Genomic DNA, 24795 nt, shown 5'->3' on the forward strand with positions numbered 1-24795 from the left:
TCATAAAGCATTTCGTCTCTTGGTATGCTGTTAAACTGTGGAATGACATACCATACTAGACATTTGCCCAAGAAACGTTCAACACAATATACTCCCGCTTGCTATTTAATATTATAGAAAACCAAGACGATTTGTTGATTCAGGAAGGTGTCAATGATAGTTCAAAAGTAGGGATAACTGAATAATAACAAAAATTATAAAAATATCCATTTTTTTCTCCGATCTCAGAAGATTAATATTAAAAAAAAAAAAAACTGGGCTGGGAAGTTAAATTATTTAGCGACAATGAGCCACGGAACTTCTCCCTACTCAGTGAGGCTGTTGTGGCCACCTCATGGATGAATTTTTTTAGAGAGAAATAATTTAGTACATGTCTGGACTAGGGCAACATTTCCCTGAATTTTGCGCGCCAGTTTCTTGACAATTTGTCAAAATAGAATGAATAATGGGGATGGCTCTCATAGCCAGTGAATGGTACGAGATATTTGGGCACCTCTTTGTTTCACGACTTGGTAAACATCAACCAATAAATTAACCTCCACTTTGGCGAATAGTTAATTGTTATTTATAATGAACTCGAGACATTACCTTACATGGCTGCTATTTATGAACTTAGCCACCAAATATACTTAACCAACTATAATTCCAGAATATCAATGATGAAAACACTTGAAAAAGGAAAATTCAACATACTTTAAATTATTGTTTTCATTGCTCGATCATTGGTTAATTGAGCAGTCGCCGCACAGATTTCACTGACTTTCAACTTAATTGCTCATTTCTAGAAAAACAATTTCCAAATATATAGTGAAAAAAGCTGGATTTTAAGTATGTCAAACCTTTTTGAAATTTGGTTTCTGCCACCCACGCGGCACGGTTGGGTTTATAGTGTGGGTCAGTATGTAAATGTATTACATTTTTTGTGAGTACCCGTTTACTGAAAAAGGCTAGCTCACTAATGATCATGACAGTGAGAAAATGTCTTAGTCGGGGTCTCAGTTGGCATCAAAAATTTTAAGGCCCCAATAAACGAAACATTTGTCGGCATTAAACGCAGAGCCTTGGTTGAATATGTCATTTCGTTCCAATATCAAGAGCTCTGCCGATATATAAGTGTTTTACGTTGAGTAGTCATCACCGATATACCAGTGAGTACTTAAGACACGAAAGATATCAACAAGTTGAGGACTCATCTTAGTTATTTTTAAAAAATTGGAATAAACACTCAAAATGTGCGGATATCCTCAAACATTTAGAGAATTACGAGTGTTCGCCCACGGTACGCAAACAGATAGGTACATCCTCCCACGAAACTCTCCAGTTTTCTATTTTTAAGCAATTATGTTTTATTATAGACCATCACAGCTGAAAACATTCAATATGATTGATATTTCAAGCTTCACAAAGCATTTAAAAGCGCTTGTTAATCGAGAAGAAAAGTCACAATTTCTTGATGAGCTGATCAACACAGGAAAGCAGTAATTATGTTGAGAGCAGGGCTGATTTCATTAGCTCTGTGCTCTGCTCTGTTCATTGCAGCTTGCAACTGTGCTGCTTTCTCAAAAGAAATACAAGCGGAGCTGAGAGATATTGATCAGGCCGAAACCTTTGAGGAAAATGGTGCGATTGTAGGGAATAATGATATAGAGGAAAGTGAAGGTATGTGATTGATAGATGTAAAGTTCCAATTCTGTATGGATCGATGCAGAAAAAAAAGCGCTTTGCCTTTACCACTTCCAATTGCCTCAGACTACCTTGCAACCTGCAGGGAACGGTTGTTCGAAAGCGTTTTAACACTTATTCACGATTAAATGTAACCGAGGTTTACATCTTCCTCGTTAAAAGTAGTTTTGAAAGCTAATTTGAAGCTAATGTTACACAAAAGTCTAAGGCAAAACTGAGAGACAAAAGTCTTTTGGAAGAATCTGTAATGAATAGTCCTTAATATCGAATCAAAGTTCACTTTAATCCAGGATTAGCTTAACCGGGCCTCAACAACTGGGGCCTGTTTTACAAATCAGGATAAACCTAATAAAGGTATCAGTGTCGAGTTCTATTCAGTCTTAAAACTTAAAAACAGAACCGATCCGTGTCAATTCATTTGCCATGTTTACCGAGGCGTAGCGGAACGCGTCAGACTTTCGTTCCAAAGATCGAAGGGTCGATGGTTTCACGTTTTGTTTGTCTCTGCAATCTTACGCTGTTTCCTTACATAAAATGACTTATCATACATTGTCTTTCTCCACTCAGATGCATAGCTGAGTAGCGACGAAAAATTCTGAGGGTTAGGGTTTCACCCAGCAGAGGGTAGAATTTGTCGTAATCTTTTGTATCTCAAGTCGATGAACTACGCAAGTTATGCTCCGACCGCGGAGGCCTCAGACCTAGGACTGAAGGGTTGTTGTTTATGTTTTGGTCATATTTGGTATTGGTCACTCAAACACGTGTTTTTTGTCGAGAGAAGTTATTTTACTAAGATTTTTCAGCGGCAGTGGAAGGCTCTCTGTAACTTCTTGTCTATAACATTATAATATGACATGTCTCCAGCGGAATTTGGCATTTTTTTTCCTTTGTTCTTTCTTTTTAACTTAAACCGCTAACAAGGGCTATCAGGTGACCGTTACTTAATGTCTTCTGCTTAACAATTAGATTATGAGCTCAAAAATTCTATCGCATGCTAGTTATTTAGGGCGAACCCCCAATCAACTAAAACGCATAGAAATTGGGAATGAATAATCTAATTGTTTTAGTATAAATATACTAGTCGTTCAAAACTTAACAACAAGACAGGCTCACGCTTTTATTGAATATTTGTATAATAACCGCACACTTTTAGGCTACACACTCTACTCACTATCTACACCAGTTAACAAATAGATTCCATGTCGTCGTGCGTCTGTTCAGTAATAGATCACGGATGACGTCAAAATGTGGTAAGAGCATCTGTGACACTCTTTTTTGTTCTTACCACATTTTGACGTTATCTGTGATCTATTACTGAGCAGACGCACGGCAACATGGAATCTATTTGTTAAATAGAATAGAATAGATAGTGAGTAGTGTAGTCAATAAGAGAACAACATTCGTGATAGAACGCTATAGCTAGTCTAAAATATCGCAGCATCTTCGTTTCATTTCCTAGTTAAACTGATTATACATTAATTTTATTGACTAATGTTTTCACGCTAATGAAAATGTATTTCCTGATAAAGAAGGGCAAAAGGTGTAATTTCCTTTAATTCCTCGGGAGCCGTTTCTTTTTTCGTTCCTAAAATTGCTGACAAATTGGAAACCTTCTATCCGTTTAACTTAAATTTCCCCCTTAATTCACCAATCTATTAAACCGAACTATGTTCTTGTTAAAGCAAACTCTGTGCCCATTCGAGAGAGCAGTGAGGGCGAGGAACTTGTTAGTGACGAAGACGACAACGACGACGATGAAGCCGAAGATGAAGATGATGGGCCTGAAAACGAAGAATTGGAAGCCGAAGACGAAGATGAAGACGAAAACAAAGAAGGCATCGAAGATGAGCCTGAGATCGAAGAAGACACCGAAGACGACGATGAAGTCGAAGGATTAGATGAGGTTGAGGCAGACGCCGAAGACGAAGACGAAGGCGACGCCGAGGAAGAAGACAAAGACGAACCCGGCGCTGAGATCGCGAAATTGGAAGATGAAACCTCACAGCTTGAAGGTACGTGTGGGTAAACATTAAGTATTAATAAACTTGCTTTCCATTTACAAACCAAAAAAATCAATATGGCATTAACCTTCAACTTTGCGTCGATTGTTTAAGGTAGTTAAAGACTGATTTTAGGCAAAAAAATAAAACGCACCAAAATAATAGCGGGAAGGCTAGACTAAAACTGAGCAGAAACACAAAAAACTAAGACTTTTCATTAGTTCAAAGTTGGTTGCAATGACCGCTATTTTCTAAAATTAATAACAACAGCGAAATAAAACGCGCCAGTTTCTTGTGGTGACAGAAACGTTGCATTTATTCACATCCTGGTTAGTGGTCTCACGTCGCCGGTTTCATCGATATTGTTAACTTTGGGAAGTGATTGTTTTAAATTCTTAACGGTTTTTTTTTTTTTTTTTTGCTATTTTGCTTTAAAAATCTTCCAGAAGGCATTTTGGATAACTTTCTTGCGACTCGCTGACGAGCATTGTACGAGTTTTAGTTACATATCAGAGAAATTCTCGTTTAGCCACTCATAAAGCTTTGTTAACTGTGCTATGTTTGACCTTGAATAGTGTGCAGAAAATATCGTAAATTTTCGGGGTATAAAAATTTGAACCGGAACACGTTGAAAAGCTGTTTTCTAATTGAGAATTAAATATGGTGCCCACAAAAGTAAAATTGTATAGATATTTGACCGTTTATTACCTGCATTTTAAAGACCGCGACAGACTGTGGTGAAAGATATAACTGATAAAGAGGTTAAAATTTGCCCAGCTTTTTACAACAATACGAAAAAACTTTCACAAAATACCTAATCGTTAATAACTTTCAATTCAATCTTAAAGTCTTCTAAATTGAAGGTCAGTATCTGCTGTGTAGTTTAAAACTCGTTGTCTCAGGGATGTGGCTTCATACTGTCCGGAATTTCTAAGTTATTTAATTCTCTATTGGAGAATATGGCTCATTATGTTTTGAGCTTCGCGTTAAATGTGAGCTACAAAACGAACATCATTCATTTTGAGCCCATAATTCAAATGCGATTTGCACCCTTAAGTGTCTCGCCTCAACTTGTAAGGACAGTACCTGACCTGAACGCAAAAGGCGAAACGTATGATTATGCGTGAAAAGCAGATCTTAGCGAGAGCTATTTGAACCCCAAAAGGAAATTGGGAGTGACCAAGCATTTTAATTTTCAAAGATGATAACGCATATTAGTTTTTTTTTTTTTGGACCATTCCGAGATGAGCAGAACGTATACGTAATAGCAAAAGAAGACACCGTCCGTAAAATTGACAAAAACAGTTCCTACGTGCGGCAGACTATTGTGTATAAATTAATACCCAATTATAAAAGACCGAATAGCTTAGTGAATACAGCTACTTTAAAGTAATATTAATTTTGTTGATTTAGAAGTAACTCGTATACCTATCTTCATGTAGCTAAACGGCATGAAGGCCACAATGTGAGAAGAGGCGGTGGTGTAGACAGCCGAAGTGAAAAAAAGCAAAAATTTGTAATCAATAACCGGTTTAATACAAGTTTCGTCGATATTTTTCAGCAAATATTACAGTAAAATGAAACTCGTGCACAAGCACAGGATCAACACATGAATCGGCGCGCAAATACATGCAGTAGCATCACTGCAAAGGAAATGACAAAGCTTTTTTTTATCTAACAGAACGAAAAGATTTGTTGAATAGTGGAGATCCTCAGAGAGGACGAAGCGGTCGCAGGGGACGTAGAAGAAGACGCAGACCATCCCGGAGACGTCGCAGACGGCGAAGGCCTTCCAGAAGGCGCAGACGTAGTGGCAGGAGACCTAGTAGGAGACGACGAGGAAGGAGACCATCAAGAGGACGACGACGACCTGGGAGGGGTCGGAGAGGACGGAGGCGACGGAGGAGACGCTCTCGAGGACGAGGACGACGCAGAATTGGACGCAGGCGCAGAGGACGGGGACGTAGGCGTCCAGGCAGGAGGCGTCCGCGCAGGAGGCGTCCAGGAAGGAGGACTCGAATCAGAGTTGGACCGATAAGACCGATAATCCGAATAGTCCGGCCTACTGCAGGCCCAACTAACGGGCCTACCGCCGGTCCTTCTAGTGGGTCTCCCACCGGGCCCACTCAAGGTCCTACGGACGTACCTACCTCTGGCAAATGATCCTGTCAATGTACCCGAATTGACTACGTATCTGGTTGAGTTTCAAAAAGGACTGTTGATTTATATTGCAAGTTTTAAGGAACAATAAAAACGCTAAAATAATCTGTAAAAGGCTAATTAACAGGTAGGCAATAAAATGTAAGAAGCTTATAATTCATTTTTGTGTATCTTATTTTTTTTCTGTCTAGGAGTATTCTCGGGCGTACTTTGGGTGGCTTTGTTATTAACGTACTGAGTTCATAGGAGGCAGCGTTACTGAGCGTTTAAGTCTAATTAGGCTAAAGTAGCGCTCTGGTCGCCGCTAGAGTTGTTTCCTGGTAGTCCTGTCTCCTCCTGTCGGCGACGGTAATTAAATCAGCATGAGGCACTTACCTCGTCTCAATTAAGTCGAAATTAAAGAAATATTTCAGAGGTGGTGGGGGGGGGGGGGGGGGGAGGAATTCGGGTCAATCCGGGATCTGCGAGTTTAGATCGGCACCAAGCTTTTCAAAACCTCAAATATTCAAAATGACGGGCATTTTTCTGCGTCTTTATTTTTGTCATTGCCAATAATCGCCGATACCTTTATGCAGCAACGACAAAATCTGGACAGTCGGGAAATAACGAGATCGCCAATCATCTGGGATTTTTTGTCCGACATACAAAGACCAGGACGTCGGATGTGCTCTGTGAACATTCTTGTTTTGATTCTTCAACAACAACAAAAGGAAACTCACTCGGTGATGAGGATATTGAGAAAATGAGGACCTGTGTTTTTTAAAATGTTTCATCAGTAAAAAATGTACAGTTTGTAAGGATTGATTGATGAATTGACTTAACTTGAATTGACTTGACTAGAATTGACTTCACTTACTGGTGACTCCGGTCGACTCTCCTAGAGGTCGACCCTTCTGACGCAGGGAATTATCATCATTAAAAGAACGTATATGATCAACGAATACTATTGATTGACACTTTATTTGCCCTCGGGGTTCCAATCAGTAACGTTGCGTAACTGTTTTACTTGGAAGGCGGAGCAAAAAAATAATAACTATAAAAAGACATTCTATGAACTGTACATCTAAAAGGGACACCACTGATACCGGTTGCTAACCGATGATAGCTCTCGTTTGAAGGATGACAAATTATCGCCTGTTTCATGGAACCTGGGAGGCCATTCCATAGCTTAGAGTCGTTGTAAGCAAAAGCTGTTTTCATATGTTCAGTCCGAGGTTTGCAAGAAACAATTTACTATCGTTATCTTCTTTTCTTGGTTGGTTAAAGCTTTGATAAAAAGCGAGAAGAGCCAGGTGAAGAGCATTGTTTGTCTGATACAAATTATCCTGGTAGTTTTTATCAACACACAAGTTTAGTTTATTTATTTTGCCACACCACAAATATAATGAACACAAAAAAATAGAAAAAAAAAATAGATGTAACAATGGCGAGGAGACCTAAAGGAAACTATGAAGCTTACAGGCGCGGATCCAGGATTTTGAAATGGGGGGTGAATTTTTGTAATAATGTAATTTTTTATAGAGCCAAAGCCTGGTTGAGGTGTTTGAGGTCTGTGCAGCGAAGAGCTCTCAAGGAGCTTATTAACGTTAACAACAAAGAAGTTATTCTCAAAAAAGCAGATAAAGGCAGAACAACCGTCGTTATGAACGGAGAAAACAAAATCAATGACGGACAGAAACAATTGGATGATAGAAATAACTGTCAGCCACTAGACCAATCAATGGTTAGAGACACATCCCAGAGAGTTAAACACCTCATTAATGCCCTTCATCAAGCAGGGTGCATAGACGAAATGACGGTTAAATGGTTTAACCTAACACCAAATCCGCCTCGAAGCCCAGTGTTTTATACCCTCACAAAAATTCACAAACCGACATTAGTCGGAAGTCAAGACCTATCATATCTGGGTGTGATGGCCCAACAGAACGCCTATCATCATTCGAAGACAAACTACTTCAGCCAATAGCACAAATACAGGACTCGTTTCTAAAAGATACGACACATTTCATAAGGTTTATTGAAAGCACTAGGGTGCCTAGAAACGCTTTTCTAGTCTCAATGGATGTCACTAGCCTTTACACGAATATCCCACAGGAGGACTGAAAGAATCACTATAGTATGCAACGCATACGAGAACTTTCATGCCAATAACCCTCCTATAGCTACAAATTTCCTCAGAGAAATGCTCAGCCTTATACTGAAGGAGAACTCCTTCCAAACACACGGAACTGCCATGGGCACTAAAATGGCAGTAGCTTTTGCCAACATCTTTATGGCATCTATAGAAAAGGAGATCTTAAGGCAGAGCGTTCACAAACCACTAATGTGGAGAAGATTCATTGACGATGTATTTTACTTGTGGGATACAAACAAAGAAGAAATAGAAAATTCATTGAGCAAGCAAATTCGTACCACCCTACCATAAAGTTTACCGCTGAAGTCTCACAATAAGAAACAACATTCTTGGATACAACAGTCTATAAGGGACAGAGATTCGAGAAAGAAACGATTCTCGACGTGCGCACACATTACAAACTTACTAAAACATTTCAGTACACAAACTACAACAGCTGCCACCCAGCAGGCACTTCTGAGGACAAACGCTTCTAAAGTAGTGTTTGACGAAAACATCAAAAACTTTAAAACACGCCTGGAATCGAAACCTTATCCTAGTAACCTGGTGGACAAAATCCTCTCCGAAGTTAACTTCGCAGAAAGGAAGAACGCTCTTACACAAAAACAGAAAGTGCACAAGAAAATTCTACCCTTCGTGACACAATTTCAACCATCACTGCCATGTTTGAAATATATTCTAATGGACACTGAATGGCATTTAATACAAAACCAGCCGCTACTAAGAGAGATATACAAGGAACCTCCCTTTATCTATTATAGAAAAGGGAAATCGCTTAAAGACATGCTTATTAAAGCAAAATTATAAAGGCTTCTATCAACACAATGGGCACACAGCGGGAGTCGTGTAGATCTTTCAACCCCATTTCAACAGGCTCAAAATGAATAAATTGATTGGTAGAACCAGTCATCGCTAATGCACATTCTCCACCTCAATTAGAGAAATCAAATATTATTTCAATATTTGACGGATAAGGAAAAAAAAAAAAAGGAAGGGGTCTCAAAAAAACGGGGGTGAAAATTCACCCATTTCACCTCCCCTGGATCCGCCCCTGTAGTACTTTTATTTGTTCATTCAAAAGGTACAGGGGATCTCAGCTCTAGACAACCTGTTTTTAAAAGTGTTACAGAAACGAAATTGTAAGATTTAAGCACATCTCAGCAACTATCATTTAACGAATAAAATTATGTGGAAAATTTGCTTCATTGGCATTTGAAGAAGACCATTTCGTCAGTTAGACTACCATTACATAGCACGAAAACAAACCCACAGTTGTATTTTATACTATTTATTCTTGCAATCAAAATCTCTTAGTGGCTTCAAGGTTTAACTTACTAACCTGAACAAACGAGAGCTAAGTTCATCAAAATTCTCACTTTCTTTTCTTAAAAGTTCGTGAAAGAGTCCGGTGCCACTCCTCACACTATAAAGCATATGAATTAAATTTCTGGCTCATATCTCGGCGTATCCATCTTTATTGCATTTGTGATAGAGAAAGGTGCACCCAGATTTGAGACCTTTACAGCTAAACACAATACCATCCTGGAAAAGAAAAAAAACAAAGATTGTTATTCATCAGGAAAGTTTACTCTGTGGGACGGACGTTGGGGAGATTCGCGAGCGGGAGAAGAGCCAGAAGAAGAGGGCCCTCTGCTCAGCGCCTCATGCTTTGTGCTCCCTCGAAATTTTCCTCCCCCTTCTTCTCAGCGCTCGCCAAACAAGCTATAAGAGGATGAGGCTACGGTGAGGCTGCATTGGGTTGAAATTTGGTACAAATTTAATAGTAGATTCTTGTAAGTATAACAATTAGCAGCTTTTCAATGGGAACTGGCCACAATTACTTTGTGCGAGGCCTTTTCAAAACAAGGTAAGTCCCAGCTGATCGGAATCCGTCCGTGTGTTTGCGAACTCGCTATCTGGTTGTTTCGTTCGTGCAGCCATCGATTCGGTCCATCGGTTAGTGGGTCTGTCTGTCAGTCTCTGTCTGTCTGTCAGTCGGCCAGTCTGTCTGTTAGTCGGTCAGTCAGCCAGGTGATATCAGTCTACCAGTCGACAACTTTATAATATTAGCTGCAGCAATGAGGAAAAACTAATTCAGGACGCATTTGGAAGAAAACTGCAAAACAGTCGTATGTTTTTGGGCGCGGTCTTCAAAGAAACGTCTGGAGCGAGCGTATAAACGGAGAGTGGGACGAGGGAGAAACGTGTTATTTCTCGGCTCATACAGTCATACTTCCGGCATCTCGCGGCTTCCGGTTGATTTAACCTTTTAAACTTTCTTTTCATTTGCATGTCTTTGAGTTCCCCTTGTTCTGGGTTGATTTCTGTAACATTTATAACATAAAGAACGATGTCTGGTTGCAAACAGTTCTTGTCGCTGTTCTGAAAGACATTTACATTGACAGGTGACCCTCCGTGGAGTTACAGGGTCAAAAATTCTACTTTTTTGGGCCTTAAACTAAGAGAAAATGCGTCATTGTGCCAAGCTGTGGCTCGAGAACTTAAGCTGGGGGCCTTTTTATTGCCCTCCACAATTATGGCACGATATTTCACTATTATTGGGAAAATTTGAAACTTTAAACTACCTTGAGTGTACAAAGTTTACTGGAAATTGCCAAAGACCGTTAAAACCACTTCTTCCCACTGGCTGCTGCCAGGAACTGCCTCTATTGAACGTTGCATCTGGCATTGTTTGTTTTCTGATATAGCCTATTCTCTTCTTGTACCAAACAAGTACATTTATCGTTCGTTGGAGAACGATAAATTAAAGGAAAATGTTAAGGGTTAAGAGAAACAATTACGAGAGGGAAAAACGACTTGGCTTGTCTATGGCATTCTGTCTGGCTGATCACATCTAGATCAACTGCGCTAAAGAATTGATGATAACGATTACTCTGGGTTTGTTTATTAATGACACTCGTCAGAAAATAACATCTTACCTTTACAAGAGATGGAATTCCAGCCCAGAATTCATAATGTGGCACCATCTCCGGCATGCTATCCATTCCCATTTTGTACTTTTTTATGAGAATTCCACCGATTAGATAAACGGGGAGTAATACGAAAAACCTGGAAAATGAAAAGAAGCGAGGCACACACACAAATAAATCAACGTTGAATACCTGAACGATACTGAGTATAGGTAGTTTGCATCGCCGCCAAGTTGGTGGACAAAACAAAAGAAAATTTGCTCATATAGTTTGCATAAAAATGCCAGAGGAGAAAAATTTTATTGTTCCTGTCCACCAACATGGCCGCCATGACGTCACATGCAAACCAACAATTAGTAAATAACTCCCTTCAGGCAGCTTCTATTATACATCGGAGGATAATCCCGCCGTGGTATCCATTTCGTCGCTGGTCGCGCGCCGGTCCCATAAACGGAACTGTATATTTTTTTCTGCTTTAAGTCCCGCTCTGACCAAACTAGTGATTTTGTCTCCGCCCCCCAGCCACTCGAACGCGTTGTCTATCAACTACGTCGTTATAGTATATAAATTATGAAGGAATCGGAAGGTCTTAGGTTCGACTCCTGATAGGAGCACTCGGATTTTTTTCCGAGTATGCCTGTGTCATTTACTGACTAAATACATCATTCTCATTTATTCACCAGGCTTAACATATTCCATCACATTATTTCTATATAAATTATATTACCCTCCCTTTCAGCTTGTTATGTGAAATTACGTACAAGGTAGCAACTGCGCAGAGTTTGTAATGAGGAAGACAATGTACCTCATCTTCATCTATGATGAAAGTACGCTATACTTACACGATTAATAAAATGCTTCCAATACTAAGGCCGGTACTTCCTGATCCTGACGGCGGATTATTAGAAACACAACCATCGTCGCATGCGCATTTGGATTTAAAAACCATTCTCTAGAACGAAATAGAGAAGTCCTTATGCTTAGGAGAGTGGGCTTGGTAAATGGCTGTTAACTGGCAAATCTTCTCTCATAAAACGTCGAATCTAATTAACGTTGCAGCAAGCCGTTTTTTTTCTACAGTCATTATCCTTTAACTGTAATAATGTAAGCATCACTACACCATCCGTGGTCTGTCATTGGTGGTTTCTTGTTTCAATAATGAAGGGAGTGTGGAGGGGGTGGGGGGGGGGGGGGGAGGGACGCTAAGCGAAGCCACTCCCCACTCCTTGGCATTCGCACCCATTTCCCCCGCAGGTTCGACGATCTAATGAGAAGACAGTAGGTTTATGAACAGTAATAATTTGTTTGCTTTACACGAAAAGCAATAACACTGAACCAGGCGGTGTTCGTCACGAAATTCGACCAATTAGAATGCGTTCTTTGATCAGTAGTCTTCGCGTCCAAGAACATCAGTATGGAGAGGTCAGCCTGTCTAAAATTTCGCCATTAATGAAGTCTGTCACATTTTTTCCAGGTTGAAATTCGTTTCAAAGTTAGAGAAACAAATTGGCTTAATGCTGGTTAGGTTACTTTTTAAGCTGAAGCCTTGTTCGCGTTTGTAGCCATTTCAAAGGTGACGAACTCGCGCCTGCCGCCATGTTGTTTTGGTCGTTGACTTCCTGCATTTCTTGAGGCTAAAGCTACTTACTCTTGCTGGGTTTGGCCAATACGTCTGCACGTTAAGCTAACTTATGTTTTCTACTTTAGAATTTTCGGGGTCTACCCGGGTCTACCCCTTATGGTTTTTCCTTTGGAAGCCGTTGAACTAATAAAGAATCTATGAAGAGATCGCGGAAACCAAGTAGCGCAACTCCCGGGAAACCAACCGGAAAAGCCAAAGGGTAAATGCTATTTCTCTCCAAGAAATCCAAGAAGGAAATGTAGATCTCTTAAATCCTGAGGTAAATGAACAACGTGGATCTGGAACTACATGTTAGGTGGCGACACAGCGTAAAAATAAACGAGGTAGTGAAGGGGTAGCGTGCGACCCTGCGGGCGTTATTTTCGTTGACAATGAGGGGTGGCCTGACCTTGCCACCGGGACGCTCTCCGAGATTCACTTAATAAAGATGCCTATCATTCGTGCATACCACTAGAAAGGAGAAGAGGGGAGTGAAAATTGGATCGCCCTTGGGAGTTAGGCAACGGAGACTGCAACTTACAAGAGACTGTGCTACTACCACCCTCACCTTCCACCACGTTTTGGCTGCCTAGCTAGTGTCTATTGTCTCTAAAAGCGAGCAAAATGTCGCTTTTTGTAAGGTATATTAATGGAAAGGCAGTCAGTTATTTTCCAAACCATTGGCTTGCCACTAACAAATAACGATATCTTGCTCAACCTTTTGTGATAATTATTAAACAAAAAGCCTGAGATCCGCTTCTTGCGGTCAATTCAACTTGCTGTAGGTTTCTTTTGATAAAAACGTTAAAACATGTTAAAAAGATCCTTCGTTAAACAGATTTGAAGTTTTCTTGTTAACGACTGACTGACATACATAGTCTGTCCCTTTATTTGTGTGATCCACTTCTTTAACGCCTTCTGTCTCCCCGGGATATTCGGCTTCGTCGCACTTTAGTGTGATTTCGAAGGATCTAAAAAAATATATTAAACCGGATATTGAATAAAATTTTGACATATCCTAACAGACCTTCCGGTCCGACGGTTACCAAAACACATTACAAGGGTGATAGGATGTCAATTAAAGTAAAATAAAGTAATTTATTTATAATGTCAATAACAAGAGGAGTGCTGGCACAATCTCCCGAGCCAGAGGCTCATGATAAAGTGCTAAACAAAAATCCACATCGAATTGCAATTTGAAAATGTTGGTTTTCGAATAGAGAGGAAAACCGGGCTACCAGGAGGAAAACCTCTGAGAGCAAGAACGAGAACCAACAACAAACTTAACCCCCATATGACATCGAGTACGGTAATCGAACCCGGGCCGCATTGGTGGAAGGACCACTCACCACTGCGCCATCCCTGCTGACGGGTGCATGCGTACGAGATTCTGGCCAAGCCGACGAGCCGTACTGGCGTGTTGTAACCAGCCTGTTTATCGTACACTTCTTTGTTATCACTATGTTATAAAAGAATTGGTTTATGCTTTTAGCTGTGCGTATATCGAGTTATGGATGCACTTGAGAAGTTTGGAGAGCACTCAACAAGGTTACGCCTCGACCAACTCTTACGCTTCTCTCGTGCTCTCCAAACTACTCACGTATATCCATAACTTGAACCAATTTTTAAGTGTTTCCCCCCGACGGCAACGCCAACTAAAACATCACCGAAAATATAAAAAAATTCAAGTCGTTTGAGCAACTTCACGATTACACCAACTTGTTTAACTTGTACATAGAGGGCGAACTATCTTGGAACTAAATGGGTAAAAGCGGCGTTCCAGTTAAGAAAGAGAATAAAAATTCAACGCCGTGTACTTACGTTCTCCACAAAACCCAGCGTCGTTTTGCATAGGAAGAACGTCAGCACGAATTCTATTGTTTTGTTGTGCTGTCGTTGCACTCACGTCATTACTGCTTAAGCTTCCTAAGAGGTTTCCCAATTACTTTGAGTAAGAGACACTCGACACCATAAAGGTCACTGAAGGATAAGAAATGTTGCTGTTATCGTCGTAGTTAAGAAAAATGCAAGCAGTACATTTTAACAGATACTTACCTCGTTATTACAGAAGTTTTTGGCTGATAAACTATGGTGGTGCTTCCGTCACTGTTTACTTTAAACTCGGATACCGTGTTGGCACATGGGTAGGTACTCGCAGGAGAATTGGTATCATATTGGCAAACCTTGGAAAAAATCGTACAAGGCGATTATAAATAAACTTGGGACTTTATATAGTGGTTAACTCACTCTAACCAATCACAACAACTGAAAACGTTCATGACACAATGAACCAATCAAACCTCGAAGCAAGTACACGTAAATGACGTCAAGCGCAGGAGAATGCGTGCCAGTTTCTTCGACCAATTACAGAACATGGACCAACACAGTACAACAAACCAAAGAATATTACTTTTGGTACTCGATTGAAAACCCTTTAAGGGGAAAGTGTCAGGAGATAAGAAATGTTTTCTTTGAAATTTTACCATTTGTAAAGTAGAGTTTTTCTTGTTATTCATGTTGATTTATGCCCTTGAAGTCGATCGATTCCATTTTGTAAATTTCACAAGAAATGGAATCCATTTCTTCTAGTAGTACTAGAAAAGAGTTCTATATCAACTGAGTTGGAGTCCCCGGCCTCAAGTGAGGGACAATCAGTTAGTTCGGTGAATCTTCTTCAAAGCTTCTTCCTAAGTATAAAACATCAATGGAATATTGTTTTTTCGAAATGAATCGTAGCCAGGCTAGTAAAGCAAAAAGGCATTCATGTACCATTTTTAAAATCAAAATTCTTTCGTCGCCTTTTTTTTCCCCTATTCACATTCTCGTTGGAAACTACGGGTGGCTTAACACGGCAGAAGTACTTCAGTTGGTGGTTTACGAAGTATTTAATTTCCACACAGCGGAAATACTGGTACACGCATGCGTTTGTGACATCTAGAATACACTTTTGTGACTCTCTAAGTCTATGTGGTCAGTGTCAGGTTCTTGTCCCTTCGAATACAAACGGACTCCGTAAAGCTTTATACCAAAACATTCAAATGAACAACCGGAATCGCCAAATTTGAGTTACCTGTTGCAATGCCTCGGCCTCCTAAAACACTTACCAGCACGTCTTTACAGCCATTTCCATCGGTAAAATCTGTGCAAGGATTCCAGTTGAACGCATAATTTGAACCCGTGGGAAATACTGTTGGAATTCCTTTAAAGCTGAAGAAAAACAAAAGAAAGCAAAACAACATAAGAGCAAAGAAGCATACCTATATTGAGTTGAGATTTGTACCTATATAAGTAAAATATATTGTGGGAAAAAAACTGCTGAGATAGAAAGACTAGCACAGTTGAAATAACTATGACATCCCAGATGTCACGTGGACTACTTAAAACGAGATTGGGCCTGATACGGCCAAAATTTTTTAAAAGCTGTCTGGCTGCATAATCGATAAGTCTTGGAAAAACTCGGACAAAAACAGCCTCGGAGTCTCCGAAAGCCAGCCGATGATTGAAAAAAACTTATACAACATCCGAAACATCACTACATAGATGAATGCTAGCTTGGGTCTATGAAAGTCACTGTAAACCATCAGTTGTTCCCTTCTCCCCGCCCTCTGAAAAAAAAGCGCTCGTCGTGCTCCATGGCAGGATTTGGAGGAGTGTTTGCACGAATTATGAATTATGTTTGCACGTGATAATGGTTTATTTAGCGTGACAGGCATGGACTATGAACACATGATCGTTACAAAATTCTTACTTTTGTATAATTTGGTATCTTTGGTTTGATGCTTCTATCCTCCGAATCTATCATTCTTCTCGAACCTTCAATGTTTATTATACTTTACGAAGAGCGACATTTGGAGAGCTAATATATACTTGGTGCGAAACCAACACGAGCGTGGAGGTAAAAAACCGCTCAGTTCTAACAAATTATCATATCTGCCACGCAATTCCGTTTGAGCAACAAATATCAGAGTTATTCCGCGAATAACAAGACAACTTCAGCTTTCTGTAACAGGTAAAAGCGTTTACATTAAATGATTTGACGCCGAACTGTGAACCAATTTCAAAAAATGTGGGTTCTCTGGCGTGATGGCATATAGCCTGACTTGCGTTACACTTGTACTGTGAAACCATGCGGGAGAATGAGACCTGTCAAATTCGCTTGTCACAAATGTTCTTGTCGATTCTTGCAAAGCGCAGTTCCATTTGTTTAAAATTTGTTTGTTGTGGCAATTTTCCCGTTCGAAGTAAAACCCCAGCTGCTTAATCATAGCTCACTAATGCAAATTCCGTCCTATGCTTGAGCCCACGTGAAATCAAGAAGTGATTATATTGCCATTTAGTATAGTAACTGAAACGTTTTACCACGATACACAGACGAAATAATACGGAATATACGCAGCAAGTTAAGAAATTGTTGAGAAATGATCTCGCTGAAAGATCGAGGAGATAATTAAACAAAATGAGATGTACTAAACAGTACTGTTCAGCACTGTTCGCTGCCATTACTTACGCCGGTCCTTTTGAGCCTCCGTCAACCTCTCTTAAGTTGATAACTTTTCCACTGCTTTTTTTACACGAACAGTTGTCGATCTTTTCACAAGTTTCGGCGAGAATCTCCGTCCATCCAAGTACAAAAAGTGTCCAGATAACAAGGAAAGCCTTGGCTGTGCTCCACATCATAGACATCATCAAAGCGAGCTCAATTCACAAACAACACGTAAATGAATCACGATGCGTGACTTCACCCGGTTGACATTAAATATGCGTAGTTATAATGAAAGAGCTATTGGCTGTTGCATTTTGATGGTGTTCATAACCAGTTCGTTGTTTTACAGAAGCCGTTAAGTTGTTTTCTTGGCTAGTTCCGGTATTCAACCGGCTGAATGCACGCACTCACTCGATTGCATCAGATAGTTTCGATTTGTCACGCTACTGATAGTGCACTATAAAGGTGGGGGCATGGGAAAGAGTGAATATCTGATGGGAGGAGGGGGGTGGGGGAGTGGAAGGGGCAAATTGAACACGTGGGTTTAGCGGGGAGGTGTGGAGGGGGCATGGTCACTCGGGAAAAGTTGAAATGAAGCCTTCTGAATGTTTTAAAATTGATCTTACACCGTGAAAACAACAGCAAACGACCCAACAATGAGTAATATAAGAGGTCATATGCATATGTCATAGCTGGTCGAGAGAATCATCTACTCCACCATGCACCATCAAACTCATTAACACACTATTGTATTGAATTCAAAACAGGTTTATTTAGGATGAAACATAAGGTTTTGTCTCTTAAAGTAATGAAACAGCTCCCAAAATGTCGTTTTTAGGGGAGGAGGGTAATATAACTCTCCTAAAAAGGACCCCGTGGGGAACTGTATCTTCTTTGCTTTAGGAACGTTAAGTCCCCCCGGGCGTTGACTATGGCCAGAATTTACCTATGATGAAAATGTCCAAGTTGCAGAATATTATTCTTGGCAGGAGCGTGTGCGCTAAGAAGAATGTTGACTTGTTCAACTCAGTTCTTGTCCAGCGAGGATGTCGTCAAAAGTATGCGGAATACTGTAATTCAGGTATGCTGTAGTCCCTGAAAGCTGCTATAAATGCAAATTCAACAACAGCTTTATTAACTATATCCTCATCTTGAAGACTTCATTTTGAGTTTTAAAAAAATGAGAAACTGAGCCCTGATTACGCATTAAACCTACGAATTTCTTTTTTTAAACTGCTGTACAGTTGTTAAAGAAGATCACTACAAGGTAAATACATTTTCATCGTTCTTTGATGTGGCAAGGCCCGAGAAGTTGAGCCTGTCAAATGAGTAATGTACATTGTTGAAAATGAAACTCGAGATTTTCGAATGTAATTTTGGATGTCGAAAATGAAAGGTACAATGTCACAGTCTGAATGTGAACTGTATAATGTAGCCTGAAATACCAGACGTAGAATGAAAAATATAAAAATCGTATTTTGGCGGGGATAGATCTCCATAGGTCCGGCATGGTTACTTGAGTATGTTGATAAAATAGTTTTTTTTCGGCAGCTTGCGAGAAAATGGTTATTTGAGATAACCATTTCGGTGAATAGTGATAGTTTGGCTATATTAAATAACCACTTTTAGACATCAGGCGTGGGAATGGTTATATCAAATAACCACTTTTCGAAAATGGAAAAATACTGGTTATACTAATCAAATAAAGTCAATAACAGCTTTTTATTTTTTATTATTATTTCTGTGCCGCTTCGGAGGTACGACCAAAATTTGTGATTTTTGCACTCATGTACGAATTTTGCACTCTTCTTGGATTATTTGGCACTGCTCCTCTACTCTTACCTCCATACATGTGACCAACAAATGTAAGCAAGAGAGGTTGAAGTTCATCCTTTCGTGAGGTACGAAAATATAACCTCTGCAATTTTTCTTATTTTGCTTCAGCGATTTGCAAGAAAAGTTGCGCTGATTTTGAAGTACAAGTCCTAACTAACTAACTAACTAACTAACTAACTAACTAACTAACTAACTAACTAACTAACTAACTAACTAACTAACTAACTAACTAACTAACTAACTAACTAACTAACTAACTAACTAATTAACTAACTAACTAACTAACTAACTAACTAACAAAATGCTCATTTTCCTTAGTTTCAGTCGGTATGTGAAATTTGGTAAAAGAAAAATGAAACTTGATTTTCAATGTTTGATTTTCATTTTAGAGAGTAATCTGCAAAATTGAAAATAAGGCGATTTTGCTGATTCTCAATTTTCAATTTGCATTTTAAAATTAAAAATATTTTGATTTTGTATTTTGAAATTCAATTGAAAAATTGTCTGGCGGAAAAGTGTAAGCATTCCTTTCCCACACTTGCCTGCAGCCGAAGAGTAGCGTCTCGGCTAGAGATACCACTTCTCAGACAGGGTGTACCTATACACGCAGCCAAAACACAGCTTTATAATGACGTCATTCAGTTAATTCAGCCAACATGGAGGCATTGGGGGAAGAATGTTTATCAACAGAAGACGATTTTCCACTTCAAGACGAGTTACCATTACCTTCTGGTTATGATGACACCTTTATAAATCCTGTTGACGACGATTTACTGGGTTTGGCCAATACGTCTGCACGTTAAGCTAACTTATGTTTTCTACTTTAGAATTTTCGGGGTCTACCCGGGTCTACCCCTTATGGTTTTTCCTTTGGAAGCCGTTGAACTAATAAAGAATCTATGAAGAGATCGCGGAAACCAAGTAGCGCAACTCCCGGGAAACCAACCGGAAAAGCCAAAGGGTAAATGCTATTTCTCTCCAAGAAATCCAAGAAGGAAATGTAGATCTCTTAAATCCTGAGGTAAATGAACAACGTGGATCTGGAACTACATGTTAGGTGGCGACACAGCGTAAAAATAAACGAGGTAGTGAAGGGGTAGCGTGCGACCCTGCGGGCGTTATTTTCGTTGACAATGAGGGGTGGCCTGACCTTGCCACCGGGACGCTCTCCGAGATTCACTTAATAAAGATGCCTATCATTCGTGCATACCACTAGAAAGGAGAAGAGGGGAGTGAAAATTGGATCGCCCTTGGGAGTTAGGCAACGGAGACTGCAACTTACAAGAGACTGTGCTACTACCACCCTCACCTTCCACCACGTTTTGGCTGCCTAGCTAGTGTCTATTGTCTCTAAAAGCGAGCAAAATGTCGCTTTTTGTAAGGTATATTAATGGAAAGGCAGTCAGTTATTTTCCAAACCATTGGCTTGCCACTAACAAATAACGATATCTTGCTCAACCTTTTGTGATAATTATTAAACAAAAAGCCTGAGATCCGCTTCTTGCGGTCAATTCAACTTGCTGTAGGTTTCTTTTGATAAAAACGTTAAAACATGTTAAAAAGATCCTTCGTTAAACAGATTTGAAGTTTTCTTGTTAACGACTGACTGACATACATAGTCTGTCCCTTTATTTGTGTGATCCACTTCTTTAACGCCTTCTGTCTCCCCGGGATATTCGGCTTCGTCGCACTTTAGTGTGATTTCGAAGGATCTAAAAAAATATATTAAACCGGATATTGAATAAAATTTTGACATATCCTAACAGACCTTCCGGTCCGACGGTTACCAAAACACATTACAAGGGTGATAGGATGTCAATTAAAGTAAAATAAAGTAATTTATTTATAATGTCAATAACAAGAGGAGTGCTGGCACAATCTCCCGAGCCAGAGGCTCATGATAAAGTGCTAAACAAAAATCCACATCGAATTGCAATTTGAAAATGTTGGTTTTCGAATAGAGAGGAAAACCGGGCTACCAGGAGGAAAACCTCTGAGAGCAAGAACGAGAACCAACAACAAACTTAACCCCCATATGACATCGAGTACGGTAATCGAACCCGGGCCGCATTGGTGGAAGGACCACTCACCACTGCGCCATCCCTGCTGACGGGTGCATGCGTACGAGATTCTGGCCAAGCCGACGAGCCGTACTGGCGTGTTGTAACCAGCCTGTTTATCGTACACTTCTTTGTTATCACTATGTTATAAAAGAATTGGTTTATGCTTTTAGCTGTGCGTATATCGAGTTATGGATGCACTTGAGAAGTTTGGAGAGCACTCAACAAGGTTACGCCTCGACCAACTCTTACGCTTCTCTCGTGCTCTCCAAACTACTCACGTATATCCATAACTTGAACCAATTTTTAAGTGTTTCCCCCCGACGGCAACGCCAACTAAAACATCACCGAAAATATAAAAAAATTCAAGTCGTTTGAGCAACTTCACGATTACACCAACTTGTTTAACTTGTACATAGAGGGCGAACTATCTTGGAACTAAATGGGTAAAAGCGGCGTTCCAGTTAAGAAAGAGAATAAAAATTCAACGCCGTGTACTTACGTTCTCCACAAAACCCAGCGTCGTTTTGCATAGGAAGAACGTCAGCACGAATTCTATTGTTTTGTTGTGCTGTCGTTGCACTCACGTCATTACTGCTTAAGCTTCCTAAGAGGTTTCCCAATTACTTTGAGTAAGAGACACTCGACACCATAAAGGTCACTGAAGGATAAGAAATGTTGCTGTTATCGTCGTAGTTAAGAAAAATGCAAGCAGTACATTTTAACAGATACTTACCTCGTTATTACAGAAGTTTTTGGCTGATAAACTATGGTGGTGCTTCCGTCACTGTTTACTTTAAACTCGGATACCGTGTTGGCACATGGGTAGGTACTCGCAGGAGAATTGGTATCATATTGGCAAACCTTGGAAAAAATCGTACAAGGCGATTATAAATAAACTTGGGACTTTATATAGTGGTTAACTCACTCTAACCAATCACAACAACTGAAAACGTTCATGACACAATGAACCAATCAAACCTCGAAGCAAGTACACGTAAATGACGTCAAGCGCAGGAGAATGCGTGCCAGTTTCTTCGACCAATTACAGAACATGGACCAACACAGTACAACAAACCAAAGAATATTACTTTTGGTACTCGATTGAAAACCCTTTAAGGGGAAAGTGTCAGGAGATAAGAAATGTTTTCTTTGAAATTTTACCATTTGTAAAGTAGAGTTTTTCTTGTTATTCATGTTGATTTATGCCCTTGAAGTCGATCGATTCCATTTTGTAAATTTCACAAGAAATGGAATCCATTTCTTCTAGTAGTACTAGAAAAGAGTTCTATATCAACTGAGTTGGAGTCCCCGGCCTCAAGTGAGGGACAATCAGTTAGTTCGGTGAATCTTCTTCAAAGCTTCTTCCTAAGTATAAAACATCAATGGAATATTGTTTTTTCGAAATGAATCGTAGCCAGGCTAGTAAAGCAAAAAGGCATTCATGTACCATTTTTAAAATCAAAATTCTTTCGTCGCCTTTTTTTTCCCCTATTCACATTCTCGTTGGAAACTACGGGTGGCTTAACACGGCAGAAGTACTTCAGTTGGTGGTTTACGAAGTATTTAATTTCCACACAGCGGAAATACTGGTACACGCATGCGTTTGTGACATCTAGAATACACTTTTGTGACTCTCTAAGTCTATGTGGTCAGTGTCAGGTTCTTGTCCCTTCGAATACAAACGGACTCCGTAAAGCTTTATACCAAAACATTCAAATGAACAACCGGAATCGCCAAATTTGAGTTACCTGTTGCAATGCCTCGGCCTCCTAAAACACTTACCAGCACGTCTTTACAGCCATTTCCATCGGTAAAATCTGTGCAAGGATTCCAGTTGAACGCATAATTTGAACCCGTGGGAAATACTGTTGGAATTCCTTTAAAGCTGAAGAAAAACAAAAGAAAGCAAAACAACATAAGAGCAAAGAAGCATACCTATATTGAGTTGAGATTTGTACCTATATAAGTAAAATATATTGTGGGAAAAAAACTGCTGAGATAGAAAGACTAGCACAGTTGAAATAACTATGACATCCCAGATGTCACGTGGACTACTTAAAACGAGATTGGGCCTGATACGGCCAAAATTTTTTAAAAGCTGTCTGGCTGCATAATCGATAAGTCTTGGAAAAACTCGGACAAAAACAGCCTCGGAGTCTCCGAAAGCCAGCCGATGATTGAAAAAAACTTATACAACATCCGAAACATCACTACATAGATGAATGCTAGCTTGGGTCTATGAAAGTCACTGTAAACCATCAGTTGTTCCCTTCTCCCCGCCCTCTGAAAAAAAAGCGCTCGTCGTGCTCCATGGCAGGATTTGGAGGAGTGTTTGCACGAATTATGAATTATGTTTGCACGTGATAATGGTTTATTTAGCGTGACAGGCATGGACTATGAACACATGATCGTTACAAAATTCTTACTTTTGTATAATTTGGTATCTTTGGTTTGATGCTTCTATCCTCCGAATCTATCATTCTTCTCGAACCTTCAATGTTTATTATACTTTACGAAGAGCGACATTTGGAGAGCTAATATATACTTGGTGCGAAACCAACACGAGCGTGGAGGTAAAAAACCGCTCAGTTCTAACAAATTATCATATCTGCCACGCAATTCCGTTTGAGCAACAAATATCAGAGTTATTCCGCGAATAACAAGACAACTTCAGCTTTCTGTAACAGGTAAAAGCGTTTACATTAAATGATTTGACGCCGAACTGTGAACCAATTTCAAAAAATGTGGGTTCTCTGGCGTGATGGCATATAGCCTGACTTGCGTTACACTTGTACTGTGAAACCATGCGGGAGAATGAGACCTGTCAAATTCGCTTGTCACAAATGTTCTTGTCGATTCTTGCAAAGCGCAGTTCCATTTGTTTAAAATTTGTTTGTTGTGGCAATTTTCCCGTTCGAAGTAAAACCCCAGCTGCTTAATCATAGCTCACTAATGCAAATTCCGTCCTATGCTTGAGCCCACGTGAAATCAAGAAGTGATTATATTGCCATTTAGTATAGTAACTGAAACGTTTTACCACGATACACAGACGAAATAATACGGAATATACGCAGCAAGTTAAGAAATTGTTGAGAAATGATCTCGCTGAAAGATCGAGGAGATAATTAAACAAAATGAGATGTACTAAACAGTACTGTTCAGCACTGTTCGCTGCCATTACTTACGCCGGTCCTTTTGAGCCTCCGTCAACCTCTCTTAAGTTGATAACTTTTCCACTGCTTTTTTTACACGAACAGTTGTCGATCTTTTCACAAGTTTCGGCGAGAATCTCCGTCCATCCAAGTACAAAAAGTGTCCAGATAACAAGGAAAGCCTTGGCTGTGCTCCACATCATAGACATCATCAAAGCGAGCTCAATTCACAAACAACACGTAAATGAATCACGATGCGTGACTTCACCCGGTTGACATTAAATATGCGTAGTTATAATGAAAGAGCTATTGGCTGTTGCATTTTGATGGTGTTCATAACCAGTTCGTTGTTTTACAGAAGCCGTTAAGTTGTTTTCTTGGCTAGTTCCGGTATTCAACCGGCTGAATGCACGCACTCACTCGATTGCATCAGATAGTTTCGATTTGTCACGCTACTGATAGTGCACTATAAAGGTGGGGGCATGGGAAAGAGTGAATATCTGATGGGAGGAGGGGGGTGGGGGAGTGGAAGGGGCAAATTGAACACGTGGGTTTAGCGGGGAGGTGTGGAGGGGGCATGGTCACTCGGGAAAAGTTGAAATGAAGCCTTCTGAATGTTTTAAAATTGATCTTACACCGTGAAAACAACAGCAAACGACCCAACAATGAGTAATATAAGAGGTCATATGCATATGTCATAGCTGGTCGAGAGAATCATCTACTCCACCATGCA

At 40.0% G+C, this 24795-nt stretch overlaps 3 protein-coding genes across 6 annotated transcripts in view; 1 reads left to right on the forward strand and 2 right to left on the reverse strand.

Moving 5' to 3' along the window:
- LOC146486280 (uncharacterized) overlaps positions 1-6003 on the forward strand; it is a 28097-nt gene extending 22094 nt beyond the window's left edge. Inside the window, exons 1-3 of one of the 2 annotated variants that reach the window (XM_085099821.1) lie at positions 1437-1659; positions 3366-3695; positions 5365-6003. In XM_085099821.1, the coding sequence (XP_084955947.1) occupies positions 1485-1659; positions 3366-3695; positions 5365-5846 (987 nt within the window). In that variant the 5' untranslated portion in view covers positions 1437-1484 and the 3' untranslated portion in view covers positions 5847-6003. Of the gene's footprint in view, positions 1-1436; positions 1660-3365; positions 3696-5364 lie in introns of those variants that run through there. The other variant, XM_085099828.1, reaches the window with a different exon arrangement.
- Positions 6004-9246: 3243 nt separating this feature from the next.
- On the reverse strand, positions 9247-17441 carry LOC146486282 (uncharacterized). 2 transcript variants are annotated; one of them, XM_085099833.1, is made up of 7 exons: positions 17036-17441; positions 15633-15735; positions 14584-14711; positions 13403-13499; positions 11750-11859; positions 10917-11046; positions 9247-9519 (listed from the first exon to the last, which is right to left on the reverse strand). In XM_085099833.1, the coding sequence occupies exons 1-7, from the start codon at positions 17212-17214 to the stop codon at positions 9430-9432; spliced, it is 837 nt and encodes a 278-aa protein (XP_084955959.1). In that variant the 5' UTR covers positions 17215-17441; the 3' UTR covers positions 9247-9429. The 2 variants fall into 2 exon arrangements, with proteins under 2 accessions (XP_084955959.1, XP_084955964.1); XM_085099838.1 differs by lacking the exons at positions 9247-9519; positions 10917-11046; positions 11750-11859; positions 13403-13499 and adding an exon at positions 13556-13987.
- Positions 17442-19646: 2205 nt separating this feature from the next.
- Positions 19647-24501, reverse strand: LOC146486283 (uncharacterized). Of its 2 annotated transcripts, none has more exons than XM_085096098.1 (4): positions 24096-24501; positions 22693-22795; positions 21644-21771; positions 19647-20559 (listed from the first exon to the last, which is right to left on the reverse strand). In XM_085096098.1, exons 1-4 carry the CDS (start codon positions 24272-24274, stop codon positions 20403-20405), a joined length of 567 nt encoding a protein of 188 aa, XP_084952224.1. In that variant the 5' UTR covers positions 24275-24501; the 3' UTR covers positions 19647-20402. The 2 variants fall into 2 exon arrangements, with proteins under 2 accessions (XP_084952224.1, XP_084952230.1); XM_085096104.1 differs by lacking the exon at positions 19647-20559 and adding an exon at positions 21298-21345.
- Between the last annotated feature and the right edge of the window lie 294 nt (positions 24502-24795).

The sequence above is a fragment of the Pavona decussata genome, unplaced genomic scaffold, assembly GCF_977016875.1.
Source record: "Pavona decussata unplaced genomic scaffold, jaPavDecu1.1 SCAFFOLD_21, whole genome shotgun sequence".
Classification (NCBI taxonomy): domain Eukaryota; kingdom Metazoa; phylum Cnidaria; class Anthozoa; order Scleractinia; family Agariciidae; genus Pavona; species Pavona decussata.